Source organism: Triticum aestivum, chromosome 7A (genome assembly GCF_018294505.1).
Source record: "Triticum aestivum cultivar Chinese Spring chromosome 7A, IWGSC CS RefSeq v2.1, whole genome shotgun sequence".
Lineage (NCBI taxonomy): Eukaryota > Viridiplantae > Streptophyta > Magnoliopsida > Poales > Poaceae > Triticum > Triticum aestivum.
Genome location: NC_057812.1, coordinates 636,211,140 through 636,234,161, shown reverse-complemented (window position 1 = coordinate 636,234,161; position 23,022 = coordinate 636,211,140). Strand labels below are relative to the sequence as shown.

Here is a 23,022-nt window from a genome sequence, read left to right as displayed (position 1 = left end):
TGTGGGGCGCGTTGCGAGCTGCAGCGGTGGTGCCGCGCTCACATGGGCCACACCAGGAATGCCTGCGGGCCGACGCGCGCTATTTTCGGCCTTCTAGACTTTTTTTCTCAAAAACACGGAAAAATCTAAAAGTAATAAGAAAGAAAATAGGAGAAAATATAAAATGTTCATATAATCGTTTCAGTAATAAATAAGTAAAATTTTAAGGCATATTAAATTTTTTCCATGTCCATGAATACAAATTAACATGTATGTACTTATTAAAATGTCTATAATTTTTTTAAATGTTCTTGTATGCAAAAAATAAATGTTCATGTGTGAAGAAAAATGTTCACATGTATCAAAATAAATGTTTGCATTTATCGAAAAGTGGAAATGTATTTTCATAAATGTCCTTGCATGTAGAAATAAATGTACATGCACATCAATAAGAATTACGTCATATTTAATTATCAAAAAAAGAATTACCTCATACTATTTCAGAAGGATTCTTACATGTGAAGGAAATGTTAATAACAATAAAACTAGACACAAAATATAAAGGATGAAAAACAAAAGTTAAGATGAGTAAAGAGAAAATGGGAATATAGAATTAGAATAAGGAAAAAATATAATACAGACAATGTTATTGTGCTACGACCCATGTGGAAGAGTGCGTGGTGAAATGACCATGTCGCATAGAGAAGCAAAATAGGTGTTATAAAACAATTATGGATTTGGTTTCAAGAAATGTATAAATAAACTACTCATTTAGTTTTCAAACACAAATACAAGTTGAGGCTCAACTAAGTGTACCAACAACTTAAATTAAACAAGTTGAGCACAAGTTATATAATAACACAAGTGATAAAGAACCTATAAGAAGATAAATAACTTGAAGCGCCAAGACTATCAAATACAAAGCACAAGTAAATAAACTCGAGTATAGGGATAATCGAGACATGAGGAGATGAAGGTTTATCTTGGTGTTCGCTTCCTGATAATGAAGGAACCTAATCAGAGTTAGAGTGGTGCAAGTAACCACGAAGTTCCTGGAACGCCACTAAAGGCTCACATTTTTTCTCCTTGAGCCTCCACCACAAGTTGGTTATCAATCCTTATTGCTGGCTTCTTCCTCCACTCCCGAGATGACAAGTTTCACAATGAAACTGCATGGTGCCGGCATGTATGGTTGTGGTAATTAAGGACAATCCATATGGACTAGTGTTTGTATTGAGTTATACTTGAAATTTTTTCCATAAGCAAATGTTTGGAGACCATATGTTGGATTCAAGGTTGAAAGAAGAGGAAAGTGAAAGAAGATGGAGTTCTTGTGTGTGACTCAAATATTGTCTTACACTAGCATATGAGTTAAGCGATGGAGGGTCAAGATCTTGAGAACATGATTACAAAAGAAGAGTTCAAGTGAAGAATTCATTATGTATCTCAAGAGATTGTGATAGAAAAAGAAGAAGATTAATTGATGACAAAGTGATATGCAAGGCGTGATCCAAAGAATGCTCATGACAGTGTTAAGCCTATAGCAAGTGTCAGTGTCCTGGTTTAGGGGCCTCTCACCATGACGGTTCCTTGTCTGGTGGCCCGAGATGAGGACCCCTAAGTTGGTTCAGCCCTGGGCCGTGTTGGGAGGCCCATGGCGAGATACGTGAAGATTCCATAAGACTTGGAGTATAATCCAAGTATATGGTAGATGTGGAGGACTCTACCTTCGTCGATGTAGCCTGCCAAGTTCTGTAACCCTGGGACCCCTGGTGTGTTATATAGACCGGGGGACAGGCTCATCGATAGGACATGTTACAATCCCTTGGTACTTTGTACTCTGTATACACTCCAACGCGGTAAAACCAAGAGCAAGGCGTAGGGTATTATCTCCTCCTTGAGAGCCCAAACCTAGGTAAAACCCTTATCCATGTCACCCTCATGCCAAGTCAGGATACTCTAGTGAGGGATCTGACAGATTTAGCTCCGATAGTGGTGGTCCTGCTAGGTGAATGTTGTGGCTCGATGGAGGTTCAGATCAACTATTGGATCAATTTCGACATGACCTTTCTACCGGGACAGTTGTTCGTCTTCGCTGGTATCACCCTCATCGCCAACTCGACTGGCCACCTCGACCAGGTCGAGACCTTCTCTCCAGGGCGGGTTGTAAGACTTAGCGACATGGAGTACACCGCGGACTGCCGCGAAGAGATGATCTTCACAGGTTTGGCATCTCGCCATATCCAGAGCAGCAGACGTTTGTTCTCTCGATCTCTATGTCACATTGATCTTGAAACTACCAGAAGAAGTCGATTTTTTCGACTCACCCACCACCCATATCGTCTCCAACATCAAAGATCTCACAGACGTCCTCGAAGGAGCCTCCGAGGAGGCAGAAGACAGAAGAGGAAGTCGGTGATTTTGCAAATAGCTGACCACCAGCCACAGTGCCCTTGGGTAAGTGGCGGGCAACCTCGACCTATGAGTGCTACATGGTGGACACAACCAACGACAACGAAATTGGCAACTATAACAACCCCGAGGACGACCCCGATTATGACCCCGAGAGGGAGAGTCCACCACGTGCTAAGCACATGTGGCAAAGAGGGGGAACCTCGGCCGCTAAGCGAGTCAGCCCCTAGGACGAGGAAATACCGAACAAATCATTGGGTAGCCCTCACCACAATGAAGCTCGTCTGAGGCTACTCTAGTCATCAAGGAAGGTGGCCAAAGACAATAATGAGCTGCTCAGGCAGATTCAAGATTTTGAGGATCATTGGCAACAGATCCTCCAATACGAGGAGAACCTGAAGGATGATCACAATCCGAAGGCACCGGTCGGGCACGGCCAAAACCTGATCAAGGGCTTGGAAGCCGCAGCAGACCACAATGTGATATTCAAACACACGTGGGCGAAAAACCCTAACCCCGGTGCGGGAGCCCCCCCCCCCCCCCCGCGCACCCGCCCGCCATGACAGCCAGCGAACCGGTACCAGCAAACGCGCTCAGGAGCGGCGAGACATCGCATGACCCACGCCAAAGCATATCGCGGAAAAGTCAAGTTCCCACCCCAAAGGAGCAATGTTAGACCCCACCCGAGGAGGAGGCTCATTGGATGATCTACCAGGCTAAGAATGATGCACACATCTCGCGTCACTACAAGCCTGTTGTCGAGCGAGCGGCTCAACAACGCGACCAAAACTAGATCCCAGTTAAATATGTTTAACTGACAACCTAGGACTCGACCTAGAGAAATAGTGACAATACTTGGGATGGCACCACCCTATCGATGAGCCGAGCGGATGCCCTGGCCCTTGGGTCTCTAGGAGGCAGCTCTGGTACACCCTGACTTACCCCAGTCACCATTATATGGAGATTTATCATGATATTTAGTATTTTCCTTAAAAAAGATGAGAACAGAGGGGAAATGACCCCCCTGTCTTATTCTTATAGAAGATGAGTCCTCGAACCCTGGTCATCGACAACTCACCTCGGAGCTTTCTACCACTAGACCAAGGGAGAGATCTCAACTTTTCCTTTTCTGAACATTCAAACTATGCTTGCTATCAATTGCTTATAAATTATACAACCAAATTTACAAGAGGATTTCATAACAATAATAAAGATTAGTCTCTAATCATCATTTGTTGAGCTGTACAAAGCTGCTTCAGCTAAAAGAAGGAAGATGCTCTCTAAAGAGTGAGAAAAAAAGCAAAAGTAAACCAACTTCATGGAGACCTTTTTTTTTGCATGGAACTTCAGGGAGACCTTACACTCAATATATTGGTTTATCTTGGAGTAGCGAATGTACTAGGCCGAACCCAGCAGCTCACTTCCGTGACGATCGACGCTGGTATAACCGTTTCGATAGTCCCAGCAACTAAATCATATGCATAAATATTCGTGATGGTCTTCAATGTGGCAGGCCCTGATGTTATTGTCCATCCATCCGAGCTCTCTGTCTCCAAGTTACCACGTCCTCTTGGATGGAAAGTGTAGACTTTCCTCCTGCCTTCCTCCTTCACACGGATGGACTGGCCCTTGGAAAGAAACCAGCTGGTGTCCTCAAGCTCCTGGTCATGGAGGGGCGACCACGCCAGCGCTTCCATGTCCAGCTGTAAGAACTTGAAAGCACTCGCACGGGGACACGATACAATCACAACTTTCCCAATGGACGCAACAAGGTAGTGGGTGTCTTGTATGCTCCACTCTGGACAAGAGGCCGCCCTCCAGGTCATTTCTGTGATGTCGAAGACCAGGATCTGGCCGAGAAACTCGGCGCAGACGGCCTGTGTCCCGACCAGTGCCACGTCCATGATCAAAGTGTTGTGGAAGGATCTGCACATTGCTTCCGACAGGTGCAGTTGGCAGGTATGCTTGTGGACGCACCAGTACACGTCTCCAGGGCACGCGACATGGACAGTCGGAACGACACTCATGATCTGGATGCACGCAACGACCAGGGGAGCTCCACTTCCACGACGAGGATCAGCGTAGAAAACGAAGTAGCACTTGTCGGGGGAGCGAAGCACCGGCATGTCGATCCGCCTGCCGGTGCTAGGGTGGACTAGGAAGACGACCTGCTCTTGGAAGTGGAATGGCTTGTGCCGGACCATGAGAAGCCAGCCACAGCTCTCGAATTCGACAGAGGCATCTGGAAATAGCGCGCTGGTTATCCCCCGGATGTTTCCGCTGGAAACGTCGAACAGCAGCCGCTTCTTGCTGTTGTGTTCCATGGCAAAGAGGGCCAATGGCAGTGCCCTCGCCTCTTCAGAAGTGTCGTCTGTCTTGACGGCATTTGATTCCATTGCCCAAGGATACCTGGCAGAAGCAATGTGGACTTATTAGAACATCAGTGGAGTACAGGGTTTATATTAATATGGTGGCAAACCTATACTAGAGAGTCTCTTGTGATTTAGGGAACTCTTATTATGAATCTGATAAACCTGCAAACCTCTATAATCTGTGAAGAATTGGTTACTAGCATGGTTGCTTAAAAATGAAAACCAAGTTTTGCCAGGCGCCAAACTGGGTGCAGATGCATCTGCCACTTATTATAGCAGATGCACGGCGGCCGGAGTCGGACCGGAAGGTTGGGGGGAGGGAGTGGGGAATTTTTGGCTGGGGGCAAGACGGGAGCGCGCGGGCCGTCGGATCCAGCCAACGGCGCAGATCAGCGCGCCGCGCCTGCCCCTGCAGTAAGCGGGGCCTCCGGTTCGGGTCGCGCCGAACGGACCAGACCACCAGAGTGGATTGGGGAAAAAGAAAGAAAGAAAAGCCAGCGAAGCACGGCCGCCTCCTCCGCCCCCGCCCCTCCCCGCGCCGCCGCGCGGCTAAACCCCCACTAACCCCCTCACACCCGCCGCCGCAAAACCCTAAACCCCGCCGCCATGCGCCGCCTCCCGCCCCTCTCCCAGCGCGCCGCCGCGGCCGCCGCATCCGCGCCCGCATCCCCATCCCCATCCACCTCCACCCCCGACCTCGTCGCGGAGCTCGGCCGCGTCCTCTCCACGCGCCGCTGGAACAAGGGCCGGGCCTACAAGCGCCTGGCCCCCTCCGTGACCCCGGCCCTCGTCGCCGACCTCTTCCGCGCCCCCTCGGCCGCCCCCGACCCGGCCACGGCGCTCGCCTTCTTCGACTGGGTCGCGCGCCGCCAGGGCTTCCGCCACACGGCCGCCTCCCACGCCGCGCTCCTCCACCTCCTCTCGCGCTGGCGCTCCCCCGCGCGCTACGAGCCGCTCGTCTTCTCCATGTTCGGCTGCTCGCGGACCGCCGAGGACGCGCGCGCCTCCGCCGACGCCCTGCGGGCAATCTGCCGAACGGGTGCCGCGCGCCACGCGCTGTCCCCGGCCTGCTACAACTTCGCGCTCAGGTCGCTCGCCCGCTTCGACATGACGGAGGAGATGGAGCGGGTCTACTCGCAGCTCGTCGGGGACGGCCTGCTGCCGGACACCAAGACGTACAACGCCATGATTAAGTCCTACTGCAAGGAGGGCGACCTCCCCAAGGCGCACCGGTACTTCAAGCTGCTGCTGGAGTGTGGGCTGGAGCCGGACACGTTCACGTGTAACGCGCTGGTGCTGGGTTACTGCCGGGCGGGCAACATCAGACGGGCCTGCTGGCTGTTGCTGATGATGCCGCTGATCGGTTGCCAGAGAAATGAGTACTCCTACACCATTTTGATTCAGGGCCTGTGCGAGGCGCGGCGTGTAAGGGAGGCACTTGTCCTGTTTTTGATGATGAGGGGTGATGGGTGCTCCCCGAATTCACACACATACAAGTTCCTGATCAGCGGCCTATGTAAGGAGGGCAGGGTCGCCGACGCCAGGATGTTGCTTGATGAGATGTCTCGGGGAGGTGTTGCTCCTAGTGTTATAACATATAATGCAATGATCGTAGGGTATTGTAAGGCAGGAAGGATGCAGGATGCATTGGGGATTAAGGAGCTGATGGAAGGAAATGGGTGCCGCCCGGATGACTGGACATACGGCACTTTGATCCATGGCCTCTGTGATGGGAAGATGGATGAAGCTGAGCAATTGCTGGATAGTGCTGTTAAAGGAGGTTTTACACCTACGGTTGTCACATTCACTAACCTGATCGATGGGTACTGCAAAGCTGAAAGGATTGATGATGCACTCAGGGTGAAAAATAATATGATGCTGAGTAAGTGTAAACTTGATATACATGTTTATGGGAAGTTGATCAATAGCCTCATTAAGAAGGATAGGTCAAAAGAGGCGAAGGAGTTGTTAGCTGAAATTTCGGCAACTGGTTTGGTTCCAAATGTGTTCACCTACACATCTGTAATTGATGGCTTTTGCAAGATCGGGAAGGTTGATTTCGCACTAGAGGTCTTGAAAATGATGGAACGCGATGATTGCCAGCCAAATGCATGGACCTACAACTCTCTGATGTATGGGTTAATTCAGGATAAGAAACTTCACAACGCAATGGCGCTGATAACTAAAATGCAAAAAGATGGAATAACTCCCGATGTTATCACCTATACCACTTTGGTTCAAGGCCAGTGCAATCAGCATGAATTTGATAATGCTTTCAGGTTACTTGAAATGATGGAGCAGAATGGTCTGACACCCGATGACCAATTACACGCCGTCTTAACTGGTGCACTGTGCAAAGCTGGAAGGGCTGAAGAAGCTTATTCATTTCTTGTTAGAAAAGGAGTAGCCCTAACCAAGATACTCTATACTATTTTAATTGATGGGTTCAGCAAGGCAGGCAAAAGTGACATTGCCGCCACCCTCATAGATAGCATGATTGGTGAGGGGTGCACACCAGATTCGTACACGTATAGTGTACTGCTGCATGCTTTATGCAAACAAAAGAAGCTGCAGGAAGCTTTGCCGATACTGGATCAAATGACTCAAAGGGGAATAAAATGTACCATTTTTGCTTATACAACTCTAATCAACGAAATGCTCAGAGAAGGGAAGCATGACCATGCTAAAAGGATGTATGATGAAATGGTTTCATCAGGTCACAAGCCAAGTGCAACCACATATACTGTATTCATTAACTCATACTGCAAGGAAGGTCGAGTGGAGGAGGCTGAGAACTTAATTGTGGAAATGGAGAGAGAAGGTGTTGCCCGTGATGCAGTGACCTACAACACATTCATTGATGGCTGTGGGAATATGGGATATATTGATCGCGCATTTCATACTCTGAAGCGCATGATGGATGCATCATGTGAGCCAGATTATGCGAGCTACTGCATTCTGCTCAAGCATCTTCTAAAAGAGAATTTTAATTTCCATTATGTAGACACCTCCGGCATGTGGAACTTCATAGAGTTGGATACTGTTTGGCAGTTTCTTGAAAGGATGTCAAAACATGGTTTGAATCCCACAATAACGACATACAGTTCTCTCATTGCAGGATTCTGCAAAGCCAACCGCATTGAAGAAGCATGTGTTCTTTTTGATCATATGTGCTGTAAAGATATACCACCCAATGAAGAGATATACAAATTACTTATCAAGTGCTGTTGTGATACCAAGTCCTTTGAGAAGGCCTCTTCATTTGTGCACAACATGATACAACACAGGTTTCAGCCTCATCTTGAATCATACCAGCTTCTTATACTGGGATTTTGTAACGAGGGAGAATTTGAGAAGGCTAAATCACTGTTCTGTGACTTGCTTGAACTGGGCTATAATCATGATGAAGTTGCATGGAAAATTCTAAATGATGGTTTGCTCAAAGGTGGTTATGTTGATATATGTTCTCAGATGCTGTCTACCATGGAGAATAAACACTGTTCCATTAGTTCTCAGACACATGCTATGGTGACCAATGGCTTGCATGAGGCATCTGGCAGTCTGGTTGGTGAACTCCAAGGAGAAGCTCTTTGAGTCAGCTTGACTGATATGTTCATGCTAATAGATGGTGTGTTTCATTGGCCACACATTTAGTCTGTAACTTTCAGTCCGATGGTAAGTGTCCACACAAATCATGTGGAGTCCTCCGTCCCAAATTAGGTGTCTTAACTTTGTACTAACTTTAAGGTTAAGACACTTATTCTGGGACGGAGGGAGTACTATATATTTATCCAAACACGTTATTGCTAAAACTTAGTAGACATAATTTTCTGCCCATCAGTACACCTTCCTTTCTTGATTTTCCGTTCCATGAAAATCTTGCCTACAAATTGTCATGTTGTTTTCAAATCATAACCTGTATCATCCTTCACCCTAGAAACTAACCATGTCACATGGCTCTATATGGTTTCGAATCTGCTGAAAGCTCCACCCCTTCATGGCATAATTGATCTTTTATAAACCTGCAGAATATAATGGTTGCTAGACTTGTCACGATTTAGCAAATATGATCAATTATTGATTGTGGTAGTCCAGTAAAGCAGATACTTTGTTGAGAAAGTTGTACAGTACAAAACTTCGATCAAGGCATCAACTAACTAAAAGGTAATCCCTTCCTTTTTTTTTCCAGGAAGACATGTGCAATTTTGATATAAGTGAGGCACATGTGCAGGTTGCATGCAGTACCGCGTTCTACATGACTGACTTGAGATGAGCAACATCCAGTTAGGATGCCGTTTGATCAGCTAAATGCCAATACATGTTGCTCAAGCTGATCTGTTTGTCAGAAACAGGATTATCATACCAATTCATATTCAAACCAAAGGCACTTTCTCGTCATGCAGTTGGGAGGTATGTACTGCATGGCTTCTCCATTCTATGTGATACGTTTGCTTTACTATGCATTTGGTTACCTTCTTATGTTGATGTTACAGAAGCATCATCCTTCCCTTTTATGCAGATAGTCAGTGTCAGGCTCACCCAAACCTATGGCTTATGGAGTCTCATTGCTTGCTTTACTTTGGGGGTAATCAATTATACCTGTCATTCTTTGATTGCCATATTTTGGTGGTATAGATGCCGTACAGTTCTTTTTACATTGGAGAAGTTTATTTTTGAATGATATGACTCCTATTATGTAGTGATTCTTATCAGAGCATTTAGTGTGGTGCGAAATAATGTATCAACTTGAAAGAATTAAACTTAAAAAATATTGGATAGGTACAGACTTACTTTGTAAAAAATAGATATGTAGATAGACTTGTTTACTACTACCTTTGTCCTCGAATGTATGCCACTGTGGGGTGCATAGAGTGAACCTTTAGAAATCTTGATGACTAATATGTGAGAAAGTACAATTTATTCATTTTACATAATTATTTTACGTTGTCCACGCTTATTGTTTTCTATAAAACATGTTATGTTCAGAAATTATAGTCATAGTCCTGCATCAGAGGCTGTAAAAGAACATCATACATTTGTGAATGGAGTAGGATTTCTTGTTTAGCTATGTTTTATATACTTTCAAATCTTGGCCAACAAAGAACAGTGGTTTGGATTGCATTTTGCCACATTGAGACATCCAGTGGCGGAGACAGGGGAATGCCAGCAGGGGCCCTGCCCCCCCCCCCCCCCCCCCCCCCCCCCCACACACACACACAGACACATCATGGTTTTGCTACTAAACTACTGATGAATAGTGCTGAATTAGAGATTTTTTACTATTGAACATCTATTTTCCTATGGACTGGCCCTCCCCAACCTATTTCAACGGCACTTGACCCCCCTAATCCAAATTTTCTGCCTCCGCCACCGGAGACATCATTCATCGTCCGTGGCGAGACTTTGACAACATGAAACACGATAGTTTGATGCGGTAACACGTTCTACAAGACAGGCACTCATTTGAACTCAAAGTGACAACTAGTTCATGGTCCAGAGGGAGAGTGAGTGAGAGTGATACTTGGCAAAGTGACAACTAGTTCAGTACTTTAACTCCTAAGAGTAAATTGCAGCACAAGTTGCATCTGGGCCATGAACTAGAAATCTGAATAAGCGTGGTAAATCAATATATTCCTAGTCTCCTTCCTCTCTGCCCTTGTGGTGCCAGTGGGCCTGCCATCATGCCACCTGGTTCCAGGGCTATCTCATATAGGCCTTAGCCCCCCTATCCTACCATGGTTAATAACATCTGCATGGTCTGAAGCATCACCATTTTTCTAAATCAAATAGGTACGAGAGTATAACTTGAGATGTTATTAGTCTAGTGATGAAATGCCGTTTAGCTGATCAAGTGCAAAGAGCACCCTCAAGTGAAAGGTTGGGTTCAGTCATTGCACTTGGAAACTGGAATCTCTGGATGACTGCGTAACCTACGTGAAGGCTTGCATTGATGCCTAATTCAGAGATGCCAAGACTTCATGCTCTTAACTGAAGAGTATCAATCTCAGGTATGTCTTCTGTGTTCGTCTATCACACTGTCCTGTGATTTCTAGGGATGTCAAGTTTGCTCTCTTGTGCGGATCTCTGATTTTGGGCTTGCAGAGTGGCTTTTTGAAAAATCGTGTCGTGTTCCCCATTGAATTACGATAGCCTAATGATAATTCCATATTAGCCAGAAGACCAAAACAGTAGTGTGATTGTTGTTTTAACTGTAACTTTACACCCTTAATACAGGCATATGGCTCCAGAGTACTTGCATGCATGCGATCATAATGAGAAGATTTCTGTGTTTTCATACGGACTTTTGCTTCTCGAATTGTCAATCCATTCTTGATCAATTGCATAGGCAAAACCACTGCTTGATTGAACAACATGAAAGAGCCAGTGGACCCTTCTCATGATATTGCATATTACCCAGAGAAGAACACGTGCCCCAACAGTTGCATTCATGTGCATTCACCACAGCGCAAGTTCACGGCCTTGTATGAAACCCGTGAGTGAGTTATACATATCTGCCATTTGCAAGTGCAAATTGAGCATCAATTTGACGAGGTGGTATGCTGGTTGTTGGTTGCAGGTACTCCGTTTCTTGGAAGGTAGATAATCACTTGAACAGATGTGAGGACCTCAACTCCCAAAGCTCCACATGTTCAACTCGTGATTCAGAAGACTAGAATGGACTCGGACACTCTAGCTACCTTGATGATGTGGAATGCGGCACACGCAGGCTGCCTTGGAGCGGTGAAATTTAGTAGGAGTATATCTGTTGACAGGTTATTCCATCTTTTGTAAATCATCGGTCTCTACATTGTGATCCTCCAGTTTTTCATATGTTGAAGATTGCACGGATTTGAGAGACCAATCATCACCGCTGGGAATTTCCATTAGTACTCAGAATTATTTCCTGTTTCGTCACTGTGGACTTGTTTTCTCTGGACTGTTTTTACTTGTAGGGTCCTCTGTACTTGTTGATGAATAATTCCAGTTTATGCACGAACAAGTCGAGCACGTGACTATATACTTTGTACAGATGAATCTCATGATGTACTCCCTTTGTAAAGACATATAAGAGCTTTTATAGATCACTAGTACCAATGTACTATGCCCGTCTCCGGCACTAGTGATACTGTGATAGTGAAGAGATGTGCAGGGGATCTTTGTCGATCCTTTTTTTTTTGGCAAGACATGTAACATGCTACTGCAAGTTTCTCGGATGTGAGCTTAGTTCTTTGCATGTGTTCTTAGTTCTATTTGTGAATTGTTTCTTGCTTACTTTTTTTTTCATGTTATCGATAGCTAATGTTCATTCCTGCAGTTATTGTATTTATTAAAACCAAAGGCCTTGCCCTGATCCCATTTCTCAATGAATCAAAAGGACTTTGAAGATTCAGTGAACACTCAGGGATGCGATAGACATGACCAAAATAGCAACCGTTTTGCCAAGCTTGCAGTGTAGTGCGCCCCTTGATATCTTCAATTCTTCATCATGACTGCTCAAGCAGCTTAAATCTACCATGGTACAATTACCAGGACGCCCTACTTCTGGGCTGGTCCATGTGCAGGGCGGGCGTGCCCCTGCCTTTTTCTTTAGTTTTCTTGCTTATTTTTTAAAAAAAATGGGATTTCAAAGAAGAATCGGACTTTTATTTTTTTTTCAAGATTTTGAAAAAAAAATCAAATTTCAAAAAAATGTTCACGAATTTATAAATTGTGCACAGATTTCAAAAAATGTTCTGAATTCCAAAAAGTTTTCACAAATTTCCAAATTATTCCAGGATTTCGGAAATATTAAATTTTTTGGGTAATGTTCGAATTTTAAAAGATGTTCTTGAATTAAAAAGTTCACAAATTCAAAATTAGAAATGTTGGTCGATTAAAAAACGTTCCCAAATTGCAAAAAAACTGTTCGCCGATATTTCTTGAATTATATTTTCCCTTGAAATTAAAAAACATTCCGAATTTTAGAAAAGGAAAAAAAAAGAAGAAAACATCAAAAAGAAAACAAAAAAAACGGTTTTTTTGAGAAATAAAAGAAAAACAGTTTTTTTTGAGACAAAAAAAAGCGCGATTGGTCACTATCTGCTGACCTACGCGGCAAATAGGATCCTTGCAATTACGGTAGCAAGGAGACCATTAGCTATCGGAAATTAGATCGTGCATGCTGGCCTGCCACCGAGGTCGAGCAAATATGCCGAGGAGCTAGTCGATCGCGCTTTCGGCATTTGCAACTCAATAAAGTTCGCGCAATACGTTGACCAACAGAGCTGCCTCGGGTGTTCTATTTTCAGTTTTTGAGTTTGTATTTGATTCAAAAATCAAATGTGTTCCAAATCCTTTAGGAAAATTTTACAGAGGCTCAATTTAATATTTTTGAACTTGAGGAAAATGATTTCTTGCCAAAATAAAAGACATACCTGTTTTGAAAATGGCATTTACTCCCTTTTGAATTTTGAATTAATTCAAAAATCAAATTCACACTAATCATCTTGGAAAATTTTATAGAGACTCAAATTGTTATTTGGAAATTTAAAACAATATTTAGCGAAAATTATGTATTTAAATTGTCACCCTATTTAGGGATATTAATTTATTCCCTAAATACTTTTAGGGTTAAATTTAATTCCCAATTTTAATTTAGTGTTTCAACAATGTTTGAGACTTATGGAATTATATCAACCCAAAATATTTGAGAGAAGGCACACACATTTTTAGCTCAATTTTGGCCTTTATAAGTAATCCCTGTATGACAATTTAGAGTTCTAAATAATTTCAAAGTTTTATTTAAGCCACAATTTCACTCAATTAAATCAACTGCTAGTCAAATTCAGCTAAGATCAATCAATCCAACGGAAATTTGAGAAAAATATATTAATTGACCCTAATATTTTTTAATATTTTAAATTTGGGGAAAAGCTGAGATGTGACAGATCCTTAGCTCCTCGTGATGCCATAGGAGCCGGTGGCAATGTAGACGTCGGCGGCGTAGCCAGTAATTTGTCAAAAACCACCAAAATTGCAAGCGACATACGAAAAAACCATCAAATCGTTAATGGTTTACAAAATTGCGGTGGTGCTACTGGGCGTGGGATGTGGTGGTGTGCCGCCACCCATGCCCAATCCGGCGGTGCATCCTCTATCGACACGCGATCCGACATGAATCGGTCATCAGCCATGGCTTTCAACGCAACACACGGACGTCGTCAGGCTCGGCGGTGGCCGCTCGGCAAACGCGTCGTGCGCCATGGCGGCCATCTCCGGCGACTTAAGCTAAGTCAATCCGGGCCTGAGTTGCGGAGTTACAGAGACTGAGGGGCACGTGAGAGCATCTACAACCGAGGGGTACATGAGAGCATCTACAACCCGGACGCATCTGCACGCAGTGATCAGCAAGTTCTTAAATTTGCATATTTGCATTCGGATATCTCATAATAGAAATTTTAAATCCATATAAAAGCATGCAAAAAACAAAATCGACGTACTAGGTAGATCAACTACTCTAGTTCTCGCCGGAGATGTCCACTATCTCTGTGCCGGGCTCCGCGTACATGGGCGGCAGCCGCAGCTTCGGCTCCTCCGCATGGGACTCCGCTTCGACCTCGTCGAAGAGCCATCGGTCACCGCCCGTTTCTGCCGGATGAACTGTCGGTTGGCCTCCACATAGGCCTCATCCTGAATGGTTTCCAAGATGGCCTGCTGCTCCGCCATCTCGTCCGCTTGAGCGACGGCGAACTCTGCCTGCGCGTCCTCCATGTTGAAGCCCGGAGCCGGCGCTAGCTCCTGCTCTGGCTGCGCCGCCTCGTCCGGCTCCTCCTCCTCCATCGGAGTCGACTGCTGCTCCTCTCCCTTCTCCTACTTCACCTGCTCCTCTGGCTTTGACGAGTCCGGAGGCAGCCTGGCAGCGATTCGGGCGACGCGCCTCGCCTCGATCTCCTGCTCGATCTGGTACCGACGCTTCGGCATGAGCATAGCTTAGGTGAAGCCAGAGAGCGTGGGAAGAGCGGCGAAGCGGGAGAGAGAAGGTGGATGAGTTTGGGCTGGCGGCGCAGAGAGGGAATAGGTGGATGGACTAGGGTTGGGAGACGCCGGCCGACTTAAATAGCGGGATTTGACATCGAGCGACGAGCCGGGGCGCCACCACGCGGCGTTCACACCCCCCACCCACCGGAGAAAACGCCCGTCGTAATCTAGGACCCGTCATCAGACCGACATGGCGGACGCGCCCGGATGCCTCATATCCGTCCTGTAAATAAGGGGTGCCGATCAGATGGGACGTTTGAGACCCGTTTGAGGCGTACATCTAAAACGAATTTTCATGACGGGCAGTGACTGGACCGTTCGTTCGGGTGTTTGAGGCCGGTTTGAGGTGCCCGTATGAGGCGGCTACTGTGCGTGGGTATCCTTCCTTTCCCCATCGGCGAAGAGAGCGAGAGGTCGACATCAAAGGAGTAGCGTTGCGGGCGAGAGGTCGGCATCAATCCCATCATCAAGGAGTAGCGCGGCGAGCGGGAGAAAGAAGTACGCGTCAGATGCATCCATGCATACAACCAAATCCATCGCTAATGCGAACAGGAAAAGAGAGAGAAATCCAGGCTTGTTGGATGCAACTGAGCAACTCACGGCATGCCTGTCTTTAGAGCTTCAGTTAGGCAGTCTGCGGCTGTTGCACTTGCACACGGCTGGCGCGCTCACGCATGACCATGGCTGGACAAGCGCTGCGGTCAGGGACACAGCCAGCCAAAGGGCGCCTGCTGCCTAGGCTAAAGAAAATCGATTGGCGACGGATGAGCACCTGGCGCGGCGGCCGCGGAACTCGTCGGTCGGCCTCCTCAACGTCACGATGCATGCTGAGCGGCACCGGCAGCCCTCCCGTCGATGCCGGAAGTGATCCCCTCAACCCAAACTGAAGCGTGCTTTTCATCCGAGTTAATATTTCACTTTGCTAGGTGGAAAGCAGAGTCGACCAAGCCACCTTCACTGAGATCAACCCAAATTCAGTCTTTATCTCTCGAGTATCAAGCCCATGCGTGCGCGCCTTGAAGGAACGACGGTGCTCCGCTGAACAGGATGGCTCCGAGGCAACCTCGAACTTCAAATCCATAGTGGATCCATCCACTACAACAACCACAGACCTCTTTAAGCCACGTGACTCGCCAATGGCGCCATCGAAGAGCCGGATTTGCTTTTTATAACCACCAATGGAACATCGGAGACACAAATTGAAACTGTTCTGCACCTCTGATATGACAACTTCCACATTCGCCAGGACCGCATCATGGATGCGTGCTAACACTAGGTCAACCGCGCCGCAATCGCCATGGATGCGTTTTCTGAATGCACGATTCCATGTGCCTTGCAGGTCGCTTAGGGCTGATACACCGTCAATCAGCTGGTGATCATCATCTTCTACTCTGCCTGCCTTGATCCTCATGTCATATTCCAGTAGAATAATGGAATACATATCTATCCCTCGCTTAGAGCCAACCATATGGATGAGAGAACCCTAGAAAATCGGCACTATTTAGTTGCTCTTCATATGAAATTAAGAAACGGCTAAAGCTAAATATACTTCTCTTCAGCTGTTTTACTTGCAATAGCATTTACTTAAGCGATAGTTTACAATTGATGACCAAGATCTTTGTCATGTGTCAAACTGACTGGTTACATAATGCACAACCGTGTTCGCACCTGGGGGGTGGGGGGTGGGGGGGGGGATATTGGTCCCTGGTATTTATTTGATATTGTTGGCGCGAACACTGTTGGAAGTTATATTCCAATGGAAATCAATACAGGAAACAAATACTCGCCATACAAAAAGTAAACATGCCACCTAGGATTCCATGGCCCTATTGGAAGTTTTCCTTTTCATCTAAGTGGAAATTATTGATGTTCTCTCTACTAGGAATTTTACTACCAAAGATTTTTGTTCTAGGAAACGCAAAGTAAAAGCGGGTAATTTCATATAACCCCCTAAACAGTGTACTCGCCAAGTTTACCCAAAAATTACGCAAAACAAGTCATTACAACCCTTGATGAAAATATTCTTTTCTTTTGCTTTCTAGAAGTCCTCTTGTAAGTTATTTTTATTCTGATAGTAGATAACATCATTACCGTATATAATAAATAAAACATAATTTCCCGTGACTTGCATAGGTTGAGCAACTAGACCTATTTTAACACTCATAATACAAAAATACCTGCTAAGAAATGAACTTTTATGAACTGATTTCCATAGCATAGGGCATGACGCCAACATAAAGGATAAAAAATCATTATGGAGTGAACTGAAACCATTCTACTCGCAGAGATGAACCAAACTAGTTCAGGCAGGTATCTGGACAATTTCCTCTGATTTGTTTGCAAAACCTAAAAAATGCAACCCCTGAGTGCTAATGCATCAGAATTTAACTTGTAAGAGTAAACCAAGTAAAGGAAAATAACCACAAGATTTCAGCAGAGAATATATCAATTCACCCCATAGCTTGAAAAATATGTAAAGAGAGATTGATCACTTGCTCTCATTACGGTCGGCAACATGATACTCCGCTTTCCACAAATGAGTGCCCCTGAACACAGAACCATCACGGTGCCTGCTTTCTGGAAGTATTTCCATGGGAATCACACAATCTTTTTTGTTAGACCTCTTTCTATCCTTGGTTGTGCTCCTTCCAATTTCCTCACAACCATAGATGTCCACAAGTTTTGCAGATGCATCATGTTTGCCAGCTACAACATCTGTAACCTCCAAGGCTGTGCCACTCGTCTCTACGTTTTCCATGCCTTGGCTGATGGCGGAGTGATCGTTGGCAGAAGAGATGAGCAATCCCTGGCCTGGCTCAACAGAGACTCGTCAACTGTGAATCCACCGGTGCTGGCCATGCTCCGGGATTCATGACGAAATAATCTATCACCAAAGAGCACCCAAATTAGGTCAGAATCCAGATACAAAACATAGCAACTTACTAAGGGCCTGAGCTTTGGCATCAGACGAGGAAAACATACTGGGAAACACGACGGGCAGCTGGATCGGGAGCCACCATGAGAGGGAAACCTCGCCGTGCAAGCGCTGGTGGCGCCCGGCAAGGCGGAGCAGAGGCCATGAAAGAGAGGAGAGGTCGCGAGGCAGAGGAGAGGCGGCGCATTCGGTCATAAGAGGTGGCGACGCCAGGTCGCCGGAGGAGATAAAAAATCGGGCAGAGGATTGGCATCTCAGCGCGCGGCGGCGGCGGCAGAGGTGCGGCGAGAATGGGGAGAGAATCATAGGATTTTTTCATATAGGAAAAAAAGACCCGGTCTCATAGGATTTTCTTTCCGGTCCGTGGCGTCGCAGAGCAGTTCCTGGCGCGCCGGAACGCGTCGCGGGTGAGATCAGGGTCGACGGCCTCGATCGATGGCGTTGGCGTGGCATCCACCGTCGAGGGAGATGCCAGTTTTTGAACTGGAGCAACGGCCCCCGCGTCGTCCGGACCTCGACCCTCGCCACCGATCCGTGGGGCCTGCGGCATCGTCGCGCTCCACGTACGCCCCTGCCTGTCCGCCGCCGCCGCCGCCGCCTGGATGCAAACCCTCCACTCGATTCTTCCTCTCCCGACCCAATGCGCCGCCTCTCCTCCACCTCGCGACCTCTCCTCTCGTTCATGGCCTCTGCTCCTCCTCGCCATTCCTGGTCGCCACCAGCGCTTGCACGACGAGCTTTGCCACTCATGGAGGCTCCCAGTCTAGCTGCCCCTCGAATTTATGGGTATGTTTAATTTTCTTGATCTGATGCGCGCCGTTTATAGTTAGTTGCCACAGTTTTGGATCTGGATCCTGACCAGATTGCCTTCTTATGCTCTTTGGCGATAGATTATTTCCTCATGGATCTCGGGGCATGGCGAGCACCAGCGGATTCAAAGGCGATGATTCAGCTAAACCAGACGCGCGATCGCTCATCTCTTCTACCAAGGATCGCTCTGCCATCAGCCAAGGCATGGAAACCGCAGAGACGAGTGGCACAACCTTGGAGGTTACATATCCTATAGCCGGCACACATGACGCATTTGCCAAAACTGTGGACATCTCTGGTTGTGAGGAAAACGGAAGGAGTTCAACCAACAAGGATACAAAGAGGGCATCGGTAGCAAGCGATGGCCAAGAAGATGATGTAGATGTACTCCCCATTGGAATGTTTCCAAAAAGCACACACCATGATCGTTCGATATACAGAGCCAATCATTCATGGAAAAGGGAATATAATGTTGCAAACCGTAACGAGAGTAAGTGATCAATATATCTTTACCTATTTCATTTTGTTACGGGCACCTTTTTCAAGCAATAAGGTCAACTGATGTGTTCTATGTTGAAATCTTGTGGCTAATTTTCTGTGCATGAGCAAGTTTCCTTTCCAATAGAATGAGTTCAGTTCAGTGCATAATGATTTTTATCCTTTTTGTTGTCACCATGTCCTGTGTTTTGGAAATATATTCATAAACATTCATTTTTAGCACATATTTTGTACCATGAGTGGTGAAATAGGTTTAGTTGCTCCCAACTATGCAAGATGGAAAATTATGATTTATTATTATTATTATTATAATATAGGGTATGATGTTATCTACCGCGAGAATAAGAAATTCTACTTGCAAGGGGGATTCTAGAAGGTGAAACAAAAGAATATTTTTCAACAAGGGTTAAAATGATGTGTTTTAGTAATTATTGGGGTATACTTAACCAATAAATAGTTTAGGGGGTTATGAAATAAAATCTGGGAGAGTAAAATGGACCTTTATTTATTGATGTAATGAGACGCTAGCCGCTTTTTCTTTGGGTTTCTAGAACAAAAACCTTTGAGGGATTAAAATTCCTACTAAAAGGAACATCGATAATCCACTTGGAAGAAAATGAAAACTTCCAATAGGGCCATGGAATCTTCTAGTGACACGCTTAATTTTTGTATGACGACTGTTGTTTCATGTATTGTTTTCAATTACAATTTAACTTATTTCTTTTACTTTTTTTGTGAAGCTCGGCTACCAGAACCCACAGATTGTGACATCCGCAACGGAAAATGCATTCGGCATATACCTAATCGCGTGTTACAAATTTTGTCATTAAAGTTGACTAAACTTACTGTGGATCCTGGCCCAGTAGAGTTGTATGGATACATAGCAGTGCGGGATTATATGGATACATTGCTTAATTATGTTGTCAATATAAGCAGGGATGATCCCATCATCGTGAAGCAGGTGCAAATCCATACTTACATGTGATTATTTCAAGCAATAAGTCTACTTAACTCCCACAAGTATAAAACAAGGTATTTGGCCCCTTGAAGCATTCAATATGGTTTAAAGTACCCACTGGGGGAGTTCTCACATTAGGTGGATGTTGCAGTGTGGGCGAAACCATCCGAGGGAATGATTTATACGGTATGGAATAAAGGGGGGGGGGCTTTTTTTTGAACCGAACCAGCAGGAGCTCTGCCATTGCATTAAGAGGAGGGAACAACTGTACATCAGCTGAAGATCAGCTTACAGAGAAGGAGTAACCAAAACAGGCAAGAGGGCCATGAACAACCCTGTCGCCCAACACCTAAGCCTAACCCCCACATGCCTCAACTAAGAGGCGAAAGTCATCACTAGCAAGCCTGGCAACATCAGCTGCCGAAGTGCACTTTCCATCGAAGATTCTTCTGTTCCTTTCCAGCCAGATGTTCCAAAGAGCGAAAGATGCCATGGAGAGCGAGTTGTTCCTTGTTTTGTTGGGCTTGAGCTGGAGCAAAGCGCCCCACCAGGAGTTCACTGAGGAGGCAGCCAACGCTGTAGCTGTGAGGTCAATATGAGTAGCGCTCAGCGAAAGCCACACCTGCCTCACATAAGGGCACTGAAAAGAGAGATGTGCCGCCGTTTCAATCACCAAGTCACATAGTTTACACTTTGGATCATGTGGCCATCCGCGCAATAGCAATCTGTCCGCAGTCCAGTTTCTGTTCTGAAGCAGAAGCCAAAGGAAGAACCTTATTTTCCTATCTGTTTTCACCTTCCAAACACTGGCCAGCTCTGGTTGGTGCAAGCGCCCAAGGAACTGTGCATGGTACGCAGATTTGGCCGAGTACGAACCATCAGCTGACAGATGCCAGGCAATGCTATCTCTGGAGGTTGATAGTTGCACATTTTGGACCTTCTCCCAAAGTCCCAAGAATTGGTGGATTCCCTCGTGAGAGTTCATGCGCATTAATCCTCTCATCCAGCAACCATTGTGCAAGGTGTCTTTAACCAAGCTATTTTTCTTTAAGGCCAATCTGAACATCAAAGGAGCTACCATAGCCGGGGACTCGCCGTCCAGCCATCTATCCTTCCAAAACTTGGCCGAGCACCCATCCCCGATGGTGATCTTTGTGCAAGCCTGGAAAAGTGCCCTATCAGAGTTGTCACAAGGCACCGGAGTCCCCTTCCATGGTCTCTGAACATAGTCCCACTCCATCCACAGCCAACGCAAGCGAAGAGCTCTACCAAAACAGTTTAAGTCCTTGATACCGAGGCCCCCAGTCAACTTCGGAGCACACACTTTTTTCCAGGACACCATGCATTTCCCTCCATGGGCAACCTCTTCGCCAGCCCACAAAAAGCCCCGCCTCAGCTTGTCAATCCTCTTAATGAACCAAGCACTCAGATCAAAGGAGGTAAGGATGTACGTGAGAGTTGCTATGAGGACAAAATTTACAAGCAAGCACCATCCCAGCTTGGTCATGAGCTTCCCTTTCCATGGCTGCAATCGCCCAGCAAGTTTGTCCAGGGTAGGCTGCATGGAACAACAAGCACTCAAGTCTTGTGAGTTATCTGTACACACGCAGCAGAATGGTAGTTTGGATTGTATAGGCCACCATTGCACCAAGTTTTTATTGTGGAAACTTATAAATTGTGGAACTGAGTGAGTATATCATGCATTCCAAACAAAATCAAATAGAATAGTTCGCGCTCTTGGTTGCTACTTAACACACCAGCATGAATCATTGCATCACTATAAGTCATTTTGTTTTCTCTTCTCATTTCTACATGCTTATGTAAAAATTGGGATCCGAACACTGTTGTGCAGTATGTAAGCTGTCAGTTTGATATGTGGCAGAGATGTTGGTCAGCAATTGTAAACTATCACAAAATTAATGTTGTTCCAAGTAAAACAGCTTAGAGAAGTACACCCTCTGTTCCTAAATGTAAGATGTGCTTTGGTAGTTCAATTTGAATTGCTAAGACGTCTTACATTTAGAAACAGAGGTACTCCCCCTCCGTCCCATGATATAAGAACGTTTTTGACACTACACTAGTGCCAAAAACGTTCTTATATTATGGGACAGAGGGAGTAGTATAAAGCTTTAGGTGTTTCTTACTTCCATATGAAGAGCTACTAAGCAGTAACAATTTTGTAGGGTTCTCTGATCGCCATGGCTGGCCCTAAGCGAGGGATAAATATGCTTTCCACTGCTCTAGTGGAATTTGACATGAGGATCAAGGTAGGCAAGGAAGAAAGGCATGACTGCCAGCTGATCGATGGTGTATCAGACCTAGACGACCTGTGGAGCCCATGGGACTGTGCACTCAAATACCGCATCAATGGCGACTGTGGCACAGTTGATTTAACCGTATCACGTATTGATCATGCAGTCATGGCGAATGTAGAAGTTGCCGTGTCAGAAGTGCGGAGCAGTTTTGATCTGTGCTTCCGTTGTTTTATCGGTGGTTATGACGAAGAGATTCGGCTCTTCAATGGTACAATTGGCGAGTCGCGTCATTTAACGAGGTCTGTGGTCGCTGTGGTGGATGGTTCCACTCTGGATTTGAAGTTCGAGGTTGCCTCGGAGCCATCCGGTTCAGCGGAGCACTGCTGCTCCTTCAAGGCGGGCACGCATGGGCTTGATACTCGAGAGATGAAGACTGAATTCGGGTTGATCTCAGTGAAGGTGACTTGGTCGACTCTGCTCTCCATCTAGTAGACTTATTGCAGCGCTTGAATGAAGTTTGTCGAAAAGTTGTGTCTGAGGAATGGGCCAAGAGCCGGTCAACAGTCTAGAGTGAGTCGTACGTGGACATTGTTGAACTGTTTAGGGTATCTTTACATGTTTCTGGTTAACATGTCTCTGGACACTGTTAAATTATCTAGTGCTCTTCTTGCTTAGCAAATTTGCTTGGTGAACTAGGGCTAGGAGGCACCTGCCCTGCCCATTCCAGCTCTAATCCTAGTCTGAATCCTAATCCACTCTAGTTGGACGTACTGCTGCCTTTTTTTC

The 23,022-nt window shown here is 45.9% G+C and overlaps 3 protein-coding genes and 1 pseudogene across 11 annotated transcripts; 2 read left to right on the top strand and 2 right to left on the bottom strand.

The window, feature by feature from the left end:
- Positions 1-3,767: 3,767 nt before the first annotated feature.
- Positions 3,768-4,787, bottom strand: LOC123153612 (uncharacterized). Its single transcript, XM_044572649.1, has one exon. It carries the CDS (start codon positions 4,785-4,787, stop codon positions 3,768-3,770), a length of 1,020 nt encoding a protein of 339 aa, XP_044428584.1.
- A 525-nt stretch (positions 4,788-5,312) lies between these two features.
- On the top strand, positions 5,313-11,631 carry LOC123148833 (pentatricopeptide repeat-containing protein At5g65560). 9 transcript variants are annotated; one of them, XM_044568347.1, is made up of 6 exons: positions 5,313-8,438; positions 8,792-8,927; positions 8,995-9,173; positions 9,283-9,348; positions 10,554-11,256; positions 11,341-11,631. In XM_044568347.1, the coding sequence occupies exon 1, from the start codon at positions 5,370-5,372 to the stop codon at positions 8,355-8,357; it is 2,988 nt and encodes a 995-aa protein (XP_044424282.1). In that variant the 5' UTR covers positions 5,313-5,369; the 3' UTR covers positions 8,358-8,438; positions 8,792-8,927; positions 8,995-9,173; positions 9,283-9,348; positions 10,554-11,256; positions 11,341-11,631. The 9 variants fall into 9 exon arrangements, with proteins under 9 accessions (XP_044424282.1, XP_044424281.1, XP_044424276.1 ...); XM_044568341.1 differs by lacking the exon at positions 8,792-8,927 and having other exon boundaries at positions 5,314-8,438; positions 8,953-9,173; positions 10,554-10,771; positions 10,998-11,256; XM_044568346.1 differs by having other exon boundaries at positions 9,283-11,256.
- A 4,071-nt stretch (positions 11,632-15,702) lies between these two features.
- Positions 15,703-18,034, bottom strand: LOC123153611 (uncharacterized; annotated as a pseudogene).
- A 309-nt stretch (positions 18,035-18,343) lies between these two features.
- On the top strand, positions 18,344-22,815 carry LOC123154061 (uncharacterized). The gene is made up of 4 exons (XM_044572864.1): positions 18,344-18,501; positions 18,606-19,015; positions 19,764-19,984; positions 22,165-22,815. The coding sequence occupies exons 1-4, from the start codon at positions 18,356-18,358 to the stop codon at positions 22,723-22,725; spliced, it is 1,338 nt and encodes a 445-aa protein (XP_044428799.1). The 5' UTR covers positions 18,344-18,355; the 3' UTR covers positions 22,726-22,815.
- Positions 22,816-23,022: the final 207 nt, after the last annotated feature.